The 16,074-nt window shown below is 44.1% G+C and overlaps 2 protein-coding genes across 12 annotated transcripts in view; both read left to right on the forward strand.

Annotated features, from left to right (window-relative positions):
* kmt2cb (lysine (K)-specific methyltransferase 2Cb) overlaps positions 1–3,671 on the forward strand; it is a 54,400-nt gene extending 50,729 nt beyond the window's left edge. For all 9 annotated transcript variants that reach the window (XM_083542478.1, XM_083542484.1, XM_083542486.1 and 6 more), the window contains 6 exons: positions 12–142; positions 232–403; positions 496–612; positions 1,189–1,262; positions 1,363–1,471; positions 1,705–3,671. In XM_083542478.1, coding sequence (XP_083398604.1) covers positions 12–142; positions 232–403; positions 496–612; positions 1,189–1,262; positions 1,363–1,471; positions 1,705–1,797 — 696 coding nt within the window. In that variant the 3' untranslated portion in view covers positions 1,798–3,671. The remainder of the gene's footprint in view (positions 1–11; positions 143–231; positions 404–495; positions 613–1,188; positions 1,263–1,362; positions 1,472–1,704) is intronic.
* Positions 3,672–4,627: 956 nt separating this feature from the next.
* Positions 4,628–15,735, forward strand: vps4b (vacuolar protein sorting 4 homolog B). 3 transcript variants are annotated; one of them, XM_083542502.1, is made up of 13 exons: positions 4,628–4,789; positions 5,320–5,431; positions 6,118–6,218; positions 9,026–9,137; positions 9,244–9,391; positions 9,507–9,565; positions 11,424–11,543; positions 11,635–11,791; positions 11,879–12,027; positions 12,108–12,189; positions 12,867–13,086; positions 13,181–13,321; positions 13,991–15,735. In XM_083542502.1, the coding sequence occupies exons 1-13, from the start codon at positions 4,769–4,771 to the stop codon at positions 14,090–14,092; spliced, it is 1,524 nt and encodes a 507-aa protein (XP_083398628.1). In that variant the 5' UTR covers positions 4,628–4,768; the 3' UTR covers positions 14,093–15,735. The 3 variants fall into 3 exon arrangements, 2 of the variants coding, with proteins under 2 accessions (XP_083398628.1, XP_083398629.1); XM_083542503.1 differs by lacking the exons at positions 4,628–4,789; positions 5,320–5,431; positions 6,118–6,218 and adding an exon at positions 7,445–7,715; XR_014533822.1 differs by lacking the exons at positions 4,628–4,789; positions 5,320–5,431; positions 6,118–6,218 and adding an exon at positions 7,446–7,715 and having other exon boundaries at positions 13,181–13,435; positions 13,661–15,735.
* Positions 15,736–16,074: the final 339 nt, after the last annotated feature.

Below are 16,074 nucleotides of genomic sequence, written 5' to 3' on the forward strand. Positions count from 1 at the left end.
GGTGCTGGTAGCTCCCGGGGGTTCAGTCCTGCTCGAGGTACCGCTTTCGTTACGGACGCAACCCGATGCTGGAGCTTCCTCTATCCATCAATTCATCAGGCAGCGCCCGATCTGAGCTCAGGAGCTACCCACAGTGTCGGAGGTGAGTTTGTGGATGAGGTGGGAAAAAAAAAAACATAGTATGTATCTGGCTGAGATGAACATCTCCTGAAATTCCTTTCCCACACCCAGATTGGAGATCCTGTCCTTATGGAACCGGACGTCTTCAGCGATCCAGAACTCGGCTCCTCCGGAGGCCGGCTCGGCCCACAGCAAACACTTCGTTCACTCGAAGTCGTCTCAGTACCGGCGACTGAGCAGCGAGTGGAAGAGCAACGTTTATCTCGCGCACTCGCGCATCCAGGTCAACATCTGCTTCGACTTCTCTTCTTCCAACGGTTTAGCGGAGTGAGAACTTGCCTATACAAAGAATTGTGTGTGTGTGTGTGTTTGTAGGGTCTGGGACTCTTCGCCGCTCGGGACATCGAGAAGCAGACGATGGTGATCGAGTATCTCGGGAACATCCTGCGTAACGAAGTGGCCATGAGGAAGGAGCTGCACTACAAGGCCAAGGTGCGTTTCACAGTGTATCAGATAACATCATTTCTGTCCCTTTTATTTTCATCGACGGCTACGACGACGCAAAAACACCCGCTAGCGATATTTCCGTTATTGGTTAAAGCTAGCAAGCCCTGCGCTGGTCCACGTCTGGATTCTGATTGGTCGACCGGTTTTGTATGAGGTGGTATCAGACAGTTTTGAGAGTAACGGTGTAACCGGTGCTTTTCTGACCCACGAAAAGCGCACGTGAAACTTTGCAAAATCTGCCACGTAGACGTTCGATGTGACGTACGTCCGACACGTTCCAGAAGAACACTGAGCGCTGAGGAGACTGAAGCTCAAGGTGTAAAGAGCACTCTCGCAATATCGGCTGCTCTGCGCGGCGTTCTGGTTCGTTATCGTTTCTATGGCAACAGACATGGAGAAGTTGAACGGAAGGAGTCTCGGGCGTTTTGGTGAGGGAGGAGGACAGAACGTATACTCTGAGGTTCTTTAATGCATAAGCACTTGGAGATGCTGAAGGTAACTCCGCCTCCCAAAACACGGGCTACATTTGTCCCATCGTTTATTTTATTGTTTGTCTCCCAGAACCGAGCTGCGTTCATGTTCCGTATCGACGGCGACTACGTGATCGACGCCACCTGCTGTGGAAGCCCTGCAAGGTCAGATCTAGGGTTATTTGTAACCAGTGCTGATTGGTTGGAACTGGTCATGTGTTTGTGTATTTAGTGTGTGTGTGTGTGTGTGTGTGTGTGTGTGTAGGTACATTAATCACTCGTGCTCACCCAACTGCGTGGCAGAGGTCGTGACCTTCGAGCGTGGCTACAAAATCATCATCAGCTCCAACCGCAGGATCGAGAAAGGAGAAGAGGTAATCCGTTAGCGCGCGCACACACACACAAACACACAGACGTTTACATGTCGTTGCCATGATTACGCGCGCGGTAATGTCCTATTCATTCTCACATGTAGGAATTCCTACACTTCTATTTGATATTAGACCTTTTTTATTTGTTTTTTTTTTGTTTCTTACTTATTCTGTTTTGTTTACCTCCGGCTTCCTCTAATGCTGGTGTGTGTGTGTGTGTGTGTGTGTGTTTCCAGTTGTGCTACGATTACAGACTGGGTCTGGTGGAGAACCAAGGGAAGGTCGCGTGTCTGTGTGGCGCAGCGAACTGCTGCAAGTGGATGAACTAGATCACACACTTGTCTTTTTTTAACAATAACAACAGGAAAAGGAAAAAAAGGACCCAGTGGTTCCTGTCCCTCAGCAGCACCGAGCGGGAGACTGGAGGACGGGAACGGAGGGCAAAAGAAAAGAAGAAACGACGGAGAAGCTGTTTGTGCGAAATCAAGAGGAAAACACACGTTTGTGTTAGAGCCATTTGAATCGTTCTCTGGAGGAGGCGTGCGTGTGCGTGTGTGCGTGTGTGCGTGTGTGCGTGTGTGTGTGTGTGTGTGAAAAGGAGAAAATTTCACCAGCGAATGAGACGAGAAAAAAGACGAGTGCGAGATTGAGAGCGATCACTGTACCGGTTATGCCTTATTGGTTGGGGGTTAAAAATAAAAAAGTGGGCGGAGCTACCCGCGACTGTAACGTAGAACATCACTGAACGAAGAATGTACGGACTTCCGCGAAGGGAAACAAAAAAAAGTAACTTGCACTAAAAAGAAGAAGAAGAAAAAAACCGGAAGAAACTCACGAAAAAAAATACTTGATTCCATGAGTATTTTTTATTTTTTATTTTTTTTCAAATCTTTTCTTTTTTTTTCTTTTTTTTTTTTTTGTGTGTGTGTTTGTGTGTGTTTATTTTTTTTGTTGTTTGTTTTTTTTGTTGTTTTTTTTTATTTATTACCGTGCGAATGGACGAGCACGCCTATTTTTAATGATCATGTGATCGGTTTAAAAAAATTCATTGAAAAATGAATAAATAAAGAAATAAAAATCACGGAAAGAAAGGAAGTAAAAGTGAAAGGAGACGGCGAGCAGTACGGAGAGATCCTGTTACGTCTGTAAATAAAAACGTGTACATAAACGAAAAATATCGGAATGACGATCGACCAAATACTACCTTATTCATATCGATGTTTTTAGATGTACGATGTTTATTTTTTTTTCTTTCTCCTTTTTTTTTTTTTTTTTTTTAAAGAATTATTTAAAGTGGACGGCGTTCCCGCTCTCCGTCTCAGAGGTTATTTTAAATCGACTATCCTGTACAGAATCAGAAACATTTCTTTCCCATATGTATTTTCTTTAAATGCTATTGTAGTGATTTTGTGATTCGTCTCACCTTTTTTTTTTTTTTTTTTTTTTTTTTTAAGCTAACTTCATGACGTCTGGGTAAAAGCGCACGCATCAGCCGCGACTCGAGCGTCAGAAGGATAACGTGGAGCTTTACGTCTCTTACACGTGCACACATGAAGTAACATAGGATTAAAGGGAAAAAAATGGGTGGGAGGGGGCGGGTAATGTTGCTAGGCAACCGTGCCTACCATATATGGGCGTTGTAAATAAGTTAGCTGTCGATTAACGTAAGCAAAAAGCTCTCATTTGAGGCGAGGAATATTTTTGGATTATTTCTTTTTTTTTTTATAGTCCGTAAAGATTCCTGTCGGTTATATATCCTGATTTTATTTTTATTTATTGTATTGTATATAAACGTAACGTAGACGCTCGTACGTTATTCTGTCGCTCTCATTCCACGCTCGCGCATGCGTCACGAAGTCGTTACGTCACCTGTACGCAGCAGTCCACGTGACAAACCCGGTGTTTTTCCTTCGTTTGTTTCGTATCCGATTCATCGCACTAATACGTACGTTTTAAATCCAATACGCTCGAGCCATCATGATTTTTTTATTTATTTTTTTTTTTTTTAATTGTACATACAGAATAATTATCGCGCTCAGAAATATCGTATCGACGTGTCCATTTTTTCTCGTGCGAAGTGTACGTGATGGCGACGCCTAGTATATCACGATGTAATTTATAAGCGATTGTCGGCGCGCACCGGGAAGAGTTTCGTCCTGTTTGCATTTCACACTTCAAAAAAAAAAGCAAAGAAAAAAAACAATTTTTTTAATCTTTCTTTCGTCTCTCGGTTTGTACACAAACTACCCCCGGGGTTTTTCCCTTTCAATTGTACAGGGCATGATTTTTATTTTATTTTTTCTTTCTCCAGAAGGACTCAGTTGTATATATTTTGAACAGCTGTATCAAACAAAAATCGTTTCTTGAATATTTTTCTTGTCTTGTAAAAAAAAAAAAAAGAAAAAAAGAAAAAAAAAAAGATTATGTTTGAAGCTTTTTTCCCCCCGGTGGTGTTTTTCCCCCTCCTTCGCTGTATAGTAGGATCTCAACAGTTTTGGAAAATGAAGCCTTTTGAAGTACACAGAGCGAATATAGGGTTTGGTATTCAAGGACACTGAATTTAGGAACATTTACAGAAAAAAATAAAATATTTTACATCAGTGTCTCGTTTGCTGTCTCTGAATAGGATTCTGTGCTTCTTATTCAACCACTTCTTCCAAATTCAGTCTTCATTTTCTGTTAGAATAAACTTCACTCTTCTGGGAAGATGTTCCACTGGATTTTGTGGAGATTTCTGCTCATTCAGCCACGAAGGTGTTAGTAAAAGTCAGGTACTGATGTAGGTGAGAAGGTGAAGAGTCTTGGAGGTGGAGATCAATAGCAGGAGATCTTCCACTGCAACCCCATGTAAAGCAGATCTTCATGGAGCAGTATCATTCTGGAACAGGTTTTGGGTCTCCTAGTTCAAGTGAAGAGAAAATGTCATGCTTCCAAAGACGTCCTACACAATTGTGTGCCTTCTACTGTTTGTACTGGGAAGAACCACATAGGGAAAAGTCAGGTGTCCAAATACTTTGGGCCAAACCTAAATAACTTCTCTGTACGTCAGAGTGAAAGAGAGACGAGGCCTGACATCATGTTTGGAATCCAGCTGAAATCTGTGCCACCGGTTTGGGCGGTTACTGCTTGTTACTCAGCAGGTTTGTGTGTGTGTGTGTGTGCGCGTGTGAGAGTCTTCCGCATTGGTCTCGAGGCTGATAGGTGTTCCAGGTCAGACTTTGTACACAAACACACAAGCTCACACGGCTGCTGCTCCACCATGCCTTCAGAGACTCGCCCGTGATCACGACATGCGCTGAAATGGAGCCGACTAACTTACAGGTAGGTCTGAAGCGTCCAAAATGAATGATCACACACACACACCTGACATTCTGGAGATCCAGGAGTTTGTTCAATTACATTAACAGTCAAACAAATTCTATCTGTGCATTGGGGATCTTTAGAAAAAATATACGGGACTGGATCTAGCCTCAGACAAAAGGAGATTAAACCAATCCTTCCTTGTTGTTGATACTAGTATTGAATCAGTAACCAGAAAAAGGGCTGTTTAATACTTTCTCCTAGGAGAACTGATTAATCCTGGGTTCAGGGTTGAGGTAATATCTGTGTGCAGAGTGGTATTTCACCCTGGATGCTCCCTGCAATATTGTTTCAGCGATATAGGTACCAATAAACGTACTGCACCTGTCACTTTCACTCTGTATGATCGAGGGTATAAGTAATAAAACGATGCAGGTGGACTTCAGAACTCCTGTGGAATTGTTTCTCCTGGTCTGAGTGGTGGATCTAGATGGAGTCTATCCATAGGAAAAAAAACATAAACAGTTTTTTTGTTGTTTTTTTTGTCCCAGAAAGCCATTGCGATTGCCACCAGAGCCTCGCAAGAGGACGACGCTGGGAATTACGAGGAGGCCATCAAGTCCTACCAACATGCCGTGAAGTACTTTTTGCACATCGTAAAACGTACGTGAATACGTCGCTCATATATCCTCCAGCGAATAGATGAGTCCTGTTCCGTTAAAAACCCAGTGTAGGATTAGAATTGGTAGCATAAAATACGTCCAACTGCTAGGCCGGGTGTACAGACGAAGAGGTTAACGATTTATACAGGGTGTAATGAATAAAGTGCCGCTGCATCGCATCCGCTAACTTGAGTGTTGTTTGAACTGCACTGTGGCATTCTGGGTAATGTAATTTGTTAAAAAATCTATTTGTGGATGGGGTTCAGGGTCACGTTAGTTGTTCAACTCGACATTAAAATTAGTTGCTATTCAGCGAAGGCTTGTGATTGGCCGCAGTAAAAACAACGACATTTAGCGTTTTACCACAAATATCGCGAAAAATTTCAATAATTACAAACTGACTTAATTTATATAATGTGTACCGATTCCACCGTCTTGATACTGAAAAACTAGCTAGCTAAGAACCTTGCTAGTAATGCTACTGGCTAGTTTATACGTTTATACGTAAGATCTGCTAGTGTGAGCATGTTAGTGAGCATCGGTTTAGATACGTTACGGTCATTAAAACAAGTGATTTGAGCCAATCTTTTTATGACTAGATTGATTAATAAGTATTATAGAAACCGTGTGTGTGTGTGTGTGTGTGTGTGTGTGTGTGTGTGTGTGTGTGTGTGTACGTGTACTCAGGTGAGCCTCAGGGGAAAGAAGGAAACCAGAAGATCCGAGACAAGTGCTCCCAGTACCTGGATCGAGCTGAAAAGCTGCAGGAATATCTGGATGAGAAACAGGTTCTTACATTGAAGAAACAAATGTTTCTAATTTGTGTATTTATGCTGTGTGTGTGTGTGTGTATGTGTGTGTCTTTACAGACGTTATGACTGCATCAATGATAAACATCTCAATCGATGTTCAGGTTTAACCTCCTGTGTTAATATATACAATATACGGCCAAAGGTATTGGGACACCCGACCGTGAGATTACAATGTGAACCTTCTCGAGCATCCCATTCCATAAAATAAGCTCTACTCTTCTGGGAAGATGTTCCTCCAGATTTTTGTGGAGATGTGTGGAGCCACAAGGGTGTTAGTAAAGTCAGGCACTGATGTAGGTGAGAAGGTGAGGAGACCTGGGGTGCAGTGAGCGTTCACCTTCAGCATGCTCAGTAGTTCTTTAGCAGGAGATCTTCCACTCCATCCATGAAAAGCAGATGTTCATGGAGCTGGATTTGTGCACAGGAGCATTGTCATGCTGGAACAGGTTTGGGTCTCCCAGTTCAGGTGAAGGGAAAATCTAATGTTATGGAATGCTTTAGTGCATTTTCACGTTCTTTGATTAGATGTTCAGAGAGAGCACTAGTCATAGCTCACAAACTGCACAAGCTCAAATCTGTTCATGTGGATTTAAGAGCTGGTTTTTTTTTTTCATTGCAAAGCAGCTGACAGTAAAAGCTGGACACCGTGAGGAAAAGGTCGACCAAAACAGTTCAAAACAGCTTTATCACTAACCGTTTTTATAATTTTGCTTCACTTTTCTGCACAAAAAAACCCTATTTGCCTTCATTTGAAATCCCCAGCAAAACCGTAATGTAGAGAAAGAATGCAGGAAACCCCGGGGTGATGTGATGAGGTTTAAATCAATGCTTCTGCTAGAGATGATGTATGCAGGAGGTGCAGTTGTGGCTACAGTGAAAGGAGACGTGTTGAATTGTGTTCATTGGGTTTCTTGCTTTATTAATAACATTCAGTCTCACTGTATGAGATTCTTGACTGTGATGCAGCGCTCTGTTCTACTGCACTTCTTTATAATACTGATGGGATTAAAAGGTGGCTTGGTTCAGGTAGAACACCACTGAAGGCCTGGGGGGGTTTATATATATATATATATATATATATATATATATATATATATATATATATATATATTAGTATGCATTCCAACAATGAAATAATAGAATAAAAAAGGTGCTTCCCCAGCTCAGATGGGCGGGGCGCGCTCCGTGACGTCACGCCGTTTTCCATGGACACGTGACTGTTGAAGGCGGAAGTGACATTCGACATTTTTGAACGCGGAAGTTTTCACCTCCATTATCCAGCAGGATTTAAATAACAACGCAGGAGGAAAACAACAGCGCTTCATACCTGCGGCTGTTTGTCTGATTTCTTTTGGGGGGGAAAGAAAAAGAAACTACTTATTTTATTTTTATTTCACAAGTCGAAAAAACGCCGTGTTATAGCAGAACCGCGGTATTTTCTCAGCCCCTATGGCTACCAACAACAACTTGCAGGTAAGTTAATGTGCAGGTTAGCCGTGTTCTCTGGTGAATTCATTATCCGGCACTGGTTTAGTGAGAAGTTTAATAACAACATACAAATAACAGGGAATCTGAGGTGGGATTTCTTTTCGCCTTGTTGAGTTCCAGCGCTGAGGAGTTTTTCCTCTGTCCGTATCCCAAACACAGCGCTGTACATGAGTGAAGTACACTAGGTCCTTATAGCCGATACTATACACTAGGTGACCTATAGAGGGCGTAGGGAGGCGTTTGGGATTCCGCCTATCAAGGGAACGTCACCCATCGGTGGCCTAGCATAAGTGTGTTTTTAGTTACTGTTTGTTGATTAAAAAGGCTCGTGAGCTTTTTCTCCCCTTCGTAAAACAATGTCATAAAAAACCAGAAGGTGTATGTGTTTAAAAGTGTTATTTCTTTAAAATAAGGTGTTATTTGCTATAACTACAGTATGAACTAGCAGCAGGAAGCCGAACTCTGAAATGCTAAATATTACACTGCTTTTGTTTTTTTTGTTGTTTTTTTATTATCGCAGTTTATTATTATTTTTTACATTTGTGAACATCAACAGTTTACTTATTTTCAAAAACAAAATAAAAATAAAAGGCCTGATTGGTTTAATAATATATACATTTATATTGAACAATAAAACAAAATCAAATAAATCAAATGAATGCAATACATGTTTATTTTTATTATATTAATTATATTGTGTAAAAAAAAATTAATTGGCACAAATTAAATTGATTAAATACAATTACCCAAATGGGGTCTTTACACATTTTAGACCCTGTTTGTTTAATCCAGAGGTGTGTGTGTGTGTGTGTGTGTGTGTGTGTGTGTGTGTGTGTGTTTACATTGAATATAAATGTAATTTTAAAGATATGTTCTACTTAATATATACTTAATAAACATATTTTAACAAATGTCCTCATTCCACCCATCCTTCATTCATTCAGTCCCTCGATATTCAGAACTGATATGTTCCTGGTAGTACTTGCGCTAGATAGTCGGTTGGGGCCCCAGTTGAAGTTGAAGTTGGTCTCAGTTCCCCAAATAATCGCTATAGGAAAGGAAACGACGAGCAGGTTGTTGTTCAGATTAAACAGGAGTATAAACTACAATGTACAGGAGTATAAACTACAATATGCAGGAGTATAAACTACAATGTACAGGAGTATAAACTACAATGTACAGGAGTATAAACTATTCTAATACGTCCGATATGAGCGCTTTCTAAAAAAACCAAAAACAACTTGAAGCAGTGGCTCGCTTTTCTTCTTTTTCTGAAGAGGGTATTATTTTTGCAGAAAGCTATAGATCTGGCCAGCAAGGCGGCGCTGGAGGACAAGGCGCAGAACTACGATGAGGCCCTGAGGCTCTACCAACACGCCGTTCAGTACTTCCTACATGTCATCAAATGTAAGTCTGGTGTTCGAGCAGCACCAAAAATAAACCTTTTGTTTGGGTGTTAGGTTTCCTGTTTTACGACGTGTGTGTGTGTGTGTGTGTGTGTGTGTGAGATTAGATGAAGCTCAGGGGGAAAAAGCCAAACAGAGCATCAGAGCCAAGTGTGCGGAGTACCTGGACCGAGCCGAGAAGCTGAAGGAGTACCTCAAGAAGAAGGAGAAGGCTCCGGCTAAACCTGTCAAGGAGTCGCAGTCCGATGAGAAAGGGTGTGTGTGTGTGTGTGTGTGTGTGTGTGTGTGTGTGTGTGTGTGTGTGTGTGTGCGCGATTTCACACCACTAACTTGGTCAGAAGTGTGAGATTTTAATTCCTTGTTCTTACAGAAATGAGAGTGATGAGGGAGAAGATCCAGAGAAGAAGAAATTCCAGAACCAACTCTCAGGTTTGCTGTTTAAACTCTGCTCCTGGGGGGGGACGACGCAGGAACGTGACCATGTGTGACTGTTTATATCTGGATATAGAGCTGGATAGAGGATCAGAAGATGATTGGACAGTCAAAGAAAAGGGAATAGGCAGGTGGATGAACTGATCAATCAGGTGGACTTGGTGATGGATGCAGGGATCGATGTTTTCTATTAGAAAGATGGATGGCAGGTAGAAGGATAAATAAATCGCTGCATCACTAAATAAACGGATTGATCGATAGATTTGTTGATTGACGAGGAACAGATCACCTGGCTGAATGAGAGGAGAATGATAGATCAATGAACTGAAAGATGGATGGAATGGGTAATGGACAATCAGCTGAAAGAAGAGATGTATAGGTAGAAGGATAGACATGTAGACTGGTGAATGGATGGATGGGTGGACATGTAGACTGGTGGATGCATGGATGGACAGGTAGACTGGTGGATGGATAGGTGGACATGTGGATGGCTGGATGGATGATGGATGGACAGAGACTGGTGGATGGATGGATGGACAGAGACTGGTGGATGGATGGATGGACAGAGACTGGTGGATGGATGGATGGATGGATGGATGGACAGGTAGACTGGTGAATGGATGGATGGATGGACAGGTAGACTGGTGGATGGATGGATGGATGGATGGATGGATGGATGGATGGATGGATAGACTGGTGGATGGATGGATGGATGGACAGGTAGACTGGTGGATGGATGGATGGATGGATGGATGGATAGACTGGTGGATGGATGGACAGGTAGACGGATGGATGGATGGATGGATGGATGGATGGACAGGTAGACTGGTGGATGGATGGATGGACAGGTAGACTGGTGGATGGATGGACGGACAGGTAGACTGGTGGATGGATGGATGGACGGACAGGTAGACTGGTGGATGGATGGATGGACGGACAGGTAGACTGGTGGATGGATGGATGGACGGACAGGTAGACTGGTGGATGGATGGATGGACGGACAGGTAGACTGGTGGATGGATGGATGGACGGACAGGTAGACTGGTGGATGGATGGATGGACGGACAGGTAGACTGGTGGATGGATGGATGGACGGACAGGTAGACTGGTGGATGGATGGATGGACGGACAGGTAGACTGGTGGATGGATGGATGGACGGACAGGTAGACTGGTGGATGGATGGATGGACGGACAGGTAGACTGGTGGATGGATGGATGGACGGACAGGTAGACTGGTGGATGGATGGATGGACGGACAGGTAGACTGGTGGATGGATGGATGGACGGACAGGTAGACTGGTGGATGGATGGATGGACGGACAGGTAGACTGGTGGATGGATGGATGGACGGACAGGTAGACTGGTGGATGGATGGATGGACGGACAGGTAGACTGGTGGATGGATGGATGGACGGACAGGTAGACTGGTGGATGGATGGATGGACGGACAGGTAGACTGGTGGATGGATGGATGGACGGACAGGTAGACTGGTGGATGGATGGATGGACGGACAGGTAGACTGGTGGATGGATGGATGGACGGACAGGTAGACTGGTGGATGGATGGATGGACGGACAGGTAGACTGGTGGATGGATGGATGGACGGACAGGTAGACTGGTGGATGGATGGATGGACGGACAGGTAGACTGGTGGATGGATGGATGGACGGACAGGTAGACTGGTGGATGGATGGATGGACGGACAGGTAGACTGGTGGATGGATGGATGGACGGACAGGTAGACTGGTGGATGGATGGATGGACGGACAGGTAGACTGGTGGATGGATGGAAAGGATCTGAACAGACAGACAGGTACTGATGATGGTGATTAATGTGAGATGTTGGTGTTTAGGGGCCATCGTCATGGAGAAACCGAACATCCAGTGGAACGACGTTGCTGGACTCGAAGGAGCCAAAGAAGCTCTAAAGGAAGCCGTCATTCTGCCCATTAAGTTCCCACACCTGTTCACAGGTCAGTGAATTTGATCACCACTAGATTCCTGGAGTTTCACAGGAAGCTGAGGGTCACAAAAGAGTAACGGTGGTTCTCTCCATGCTCTCAGGTAAACGCACTCCGTGGAGAGGGATCCTGCTCTTCGGCCCCCCGGGAACTGGAAAGTCTTACCTGGCCAAGGCCGTGGCTACTGAGGCCAACAACTCCACCTTCTTCTCCATCTCCTCCTCAGACCTGGTGTCCAAGTGGCTGGGAGAAAGTGAGAAGTGAGTGAGGACCCCCACATCCCCAAGCTTACAGCCTGGACACTTAAAATAGCTTCCGTTTCAAACGCTGTTTTTTCTTCACCTCAGGCTGGTGAAGAACTTGTTTGAGCTGGCCAGGGAGCACAATCCGTCCATCATCTTCATAGACGAGATCGACTCCCTGTGCGGCTCCAGAAGTGAGAATGAGAGCGAGGCAGCTCGCAGGATCAAGACCGAGTTCCTGGTGCAGATGCAGGGTGAGGATAAAATCATGTAAATGAAATGAAAAAAAAAGTCACACCCACCAGAGATTTTACGCTTCCGGATCTTTTCTCAGGTGTCGGGAACGACAACAAGGGAATTCTGGTGCTCGGAGCCACCAACATCCCATGGACGCTCGACTCAGCCATCAGGAGACGGTGAGCAGACCCATAATCCAGAGTTTCGTTCGCCAAGTGGGCGGAGTCGCAGCAGGTCGCGTTGGTGTTTATCGCCTTCACTTCATTCAGGTGTTCGTGCTGCTCGCTTGGGCGTGGCCCCGTCTCGCACGTGTCTTCTGAGCGTTTAATCACATATAGTCTCGACTCCCAAAATTGGAAACAAATGACGTGTGCTCTTTTCAGGTTTCCCGCAGAACAGGTTATTCACCTGGTCATGACTCACTGAAGTTACTGTTACCTGTGTCATGCTTTAAAATCTTTTTTTAGTCCAGTATGTGGAGGGAAATCCAGCGAGCAGGCGGAGCTCGCCGAGTCACTGCTGACGTTTTCATTTCACGTTTTGCTCTTTGTCCATGATGAAAATGTAGAGAATAGCACCTGTTAGCACGGCTCCTGGCGTACACAGGAACGATGTCTTTTGGCACAGTGACTTATGAAAGTCGGTGCTCCATGTGACTGTGCGTGCAGCCTAGAAAACTAGTCCCAAAAAAAAGTTTTTATACCATGTTAAAGACCTGAACGAGGAGAGATTTGAGTCATGTTCGCTCCTGTGTGTGTGTGTGTGTGTGTGTGTGTGTGTGTGTGTGTGTGTGTGTGTGTGTGTGTGTGTGTGTGTGTGTGTGTGTGTGTGTGTGTGTGTGTGTGTGTGTGTGTAGATTCGAGAAGCGTATCTACATCCCGCTGCCGGAGGAACACGCGCGCTCCTTCATGTTCAAGCTGCACCTGGGCACCACCCCCAACAGCCTGAGCGACGCCGACTACGTCACTCTGGGCAAGAAGACCGAGGGCTACTCAGGCGCCGACATCAGCGTCATAGTGCGCGACGCTCTCATGCAGCCTGTGAGGAAAGTGCAGTCCTCCACGCACTTCAAACGAGTACGTGCCCCCGACACGCCTGAAACGTGCAGCACCCACGTGTGATCGTACCGCAGCCTTACCCGAGTCACCTCACGTGTTTTTTTTTTTTAAGGTACGAGGACCTTCCAGAGACGACCCCAACGTGATTCTGGATGACCTCCTAACCCCGTGCTCTCCTGGAGATCCTCAAGCCGTTGAGATGACGTGGATGGAGGTTCCCGGAGATAAACTCCTGGAGCCTGTGGTTAGCATGGTGAGATGTTCTGGATCAGTATTTTAAAGAGAAATGTGAAGGAGCAAAACTGAGCCTAGATCAGCAGTTTCATTTTCTATTAGTGTGAAGAGCACCAACGCTGATCCCTGATCAGTCTTTAGAGGGACCGAACCGATCCCTGATCAGTCTTTAGAGGGACCGAACCGATCCCTGATCAGTCTTTAGAGGGACCGAACCGATCCCTGATCAGTCTTTAGAGGGACCGAACCGATCCCTGATCAGTCTTTAGAGGGACCGAACCGATCCCTGATCAGTCTTTAGAGGGACCGAACCGATCCCTGATCAGTCTTTAGAGGGACCGAACCGATCCCTGATCAGTCTTTAGAGGGACCGAACCGATCCCTGATCAGTCTTTAGAGGGACCGAACCGATCCCTGATCAGTCTTTAGAGGGACCGAACCGATCCCTGATCAGTCTTTAGAGGGACCGAACCGATCCCTGATCAGTCTTTAGAGGGACCGAACCGATCCCTGATCAGTCTTTAGAGGGACCGAACCGATCCCTGATCAGTCTTTAGAGGGACCGAACCGATCCCTGATCAGTAATTTAATATTTATTAGTGTATCGAGTGTAAAACTGACCCCAGATCAGCTTTTATCCTCCAGCTTTTCTTATTTCGTCCAAAAACTACTGTTTTTCTATTCGCAGCCGGACATGTTGCGATCGCTGGCCAGCACGAAGCCCACCGTGAACGAGCACGATCTGGAGAAGCTCAAGAAGTTCACAGAGGATTTTGGTCAGGAGGGTTGAGGAAGGAACCCGAGAGCAGCAGGATCCAGGATTTGTAAAGTCTTCTCCCTTATCTTCCATTTTTTTCCCCGCTTTTCTTTCCTTCCTGGACTTCCTGTTGGACTGGCGAGTAGATGGACAGCTAAAGGCCAGTCTGGATCCCACATGGAACTGGATTTACATTTGTGTTTCATTTTTCCATCTTTACTTATCCTTTTTTTTTTTTTTTTTTTTTTCTGTTCTGATGTTATTTGGATTCACTACGTCAGTGCTCGTGAAAAAGAAATCAAACAGTCGTGTAAACTGGGCTGATGTTGAGAATTTTCCTGTCATGATAATCGCCAGAAACTTTATATCGCCGTTTACGATATTATAAAAAGGCTTCACGCTTGCAAGCACATGAGACGTAACGACGTCGTGCACGCTGATTATCGCGAATTGTCACGTTTACGACCGGCGATCAGCCTTCTTTGGACGCCGTCAATGTGTGGGCTGTGTTCCAATCTCTTCCATGATGAAGCTTTAAAATCTGGCTGTAGAGGGTTTTTTTTCTCTCCTCCATCCAAGAACTGCTTAAAGAGTCACGTGAAAAAGAAAAAACGCACAGGAAGCGTTATTTAAACGTTTTACACAACGCATCATTAAATTTTGAAAATATATAAATGCACCCTGGTCGACTTCCTCCTACAACTCGGGTGTGTGCGCAACATCGGCATCGCGTAGCTACCTCTGGCTGCATCGTGTAGCTGGTTTCCATGGCGATTTCAGCTGTAGCTCTCCTTAGCAAAAAAACGACATGCAGTCGGTTTCCATGGCGGTTTTTACCGGCTAACGCTTGAAATAAAAAAAAAATACATTGCAGACTATTGTAGCTGTTTTGATCACTATTTTTTATTTTTTTCGCTTTATCTAGCTAGCATGCTAATCCGTTAACGTTTTTTTTTAGCTAACGCAGTTTCTTATTGGCTACATGAAATTTGTATAAATATTTAGTTCCTGTTCAGATGCAGCGCTTTTTAGGGCTTTATGATGCCACCCGAGTGGGAAATCCGAGTAGGAAGTCGACGCATTGTTCTCCTGATTTGATTTGGCGTAAGTCACATGACTGCGTCAGCGGCGTGAGTTAACTTAACGATGTTTTGTTCTGTTACAGAACTGGAAACCTTCAGGTAGAATATCTCTCGCACGTTCCTAAAAAAAAAGATTTACACGTGTTACCATTATGGGATGTAACAGGAAGGCGTTCCATGATCATGTGACACAAGGCCAACTGTTTGTTTTTGCTGCAGAAAACTCGTGCCTTCGATACGTTTTTCTCGAATTTCACATGGAAAAAATCAGAACCATATCTTATAGATGTTCTACGTTTATGCACGACAAAAAAATAAAAACCAACACAACAACATTTGCACATTTCCCTTCGTTCTCTTCTCCCTGTGTGCGATCATGTCGATCTCTATCCCTGTACACGCCCGGTGTTGGGTTTCCTGTAGAGCAGATCTCACGTTTTATCCTTCATAACCTTGGTTTTTTTGTTGTTGTTGTTGAAACCTGGACTGGTTTTGTTTTCTGGACTCTTCATGAGGTTCCTGGTGTTGCCCATGTACTCCTTTTATCTTACACGTGTAAATAAAAAAGCTAAAATTGCAATAAAATCAATAAAAGATCACTGGTTTGTGAGTCGGCGGAGTCGCTCGGATCGGCAGAAGGAGTCTCCAGTGTCAGCGCAGGTAACGTCGTGAACATCTTCAGGAACGAGGAGTTTGTGTGCGTCATGAACAATCGGTGGGTTTCGTTTATTTGGGTTTTTTTTTTTTTTTTTTTAAATAAATTAAAAAACTATTAGAGTTTGAGGGGAAAATTTATCTATAAATCGATACAAATAAAGTGATTTAATGTATATATAAAATATACAGGTTTTTTTATTTATATAAAAAAAAATCATAATTTTAAAGCTATATAAGTATTACAGTCAAACAAACTAAAGAAATTACCACAGAAAT

Source organism: Silurus aristotelis (assembly GCF_946808225.1).
Source record: "Silurus aristotelis genome assembly, chromosome: 5".
NCBI classification, from domain to species: domain Eukaryota; kingdom Metazoa; phylum Chordata; class Actinopteri; order Siluriformes; family Siluridae; genus Silurus; species Silurus aristotelis.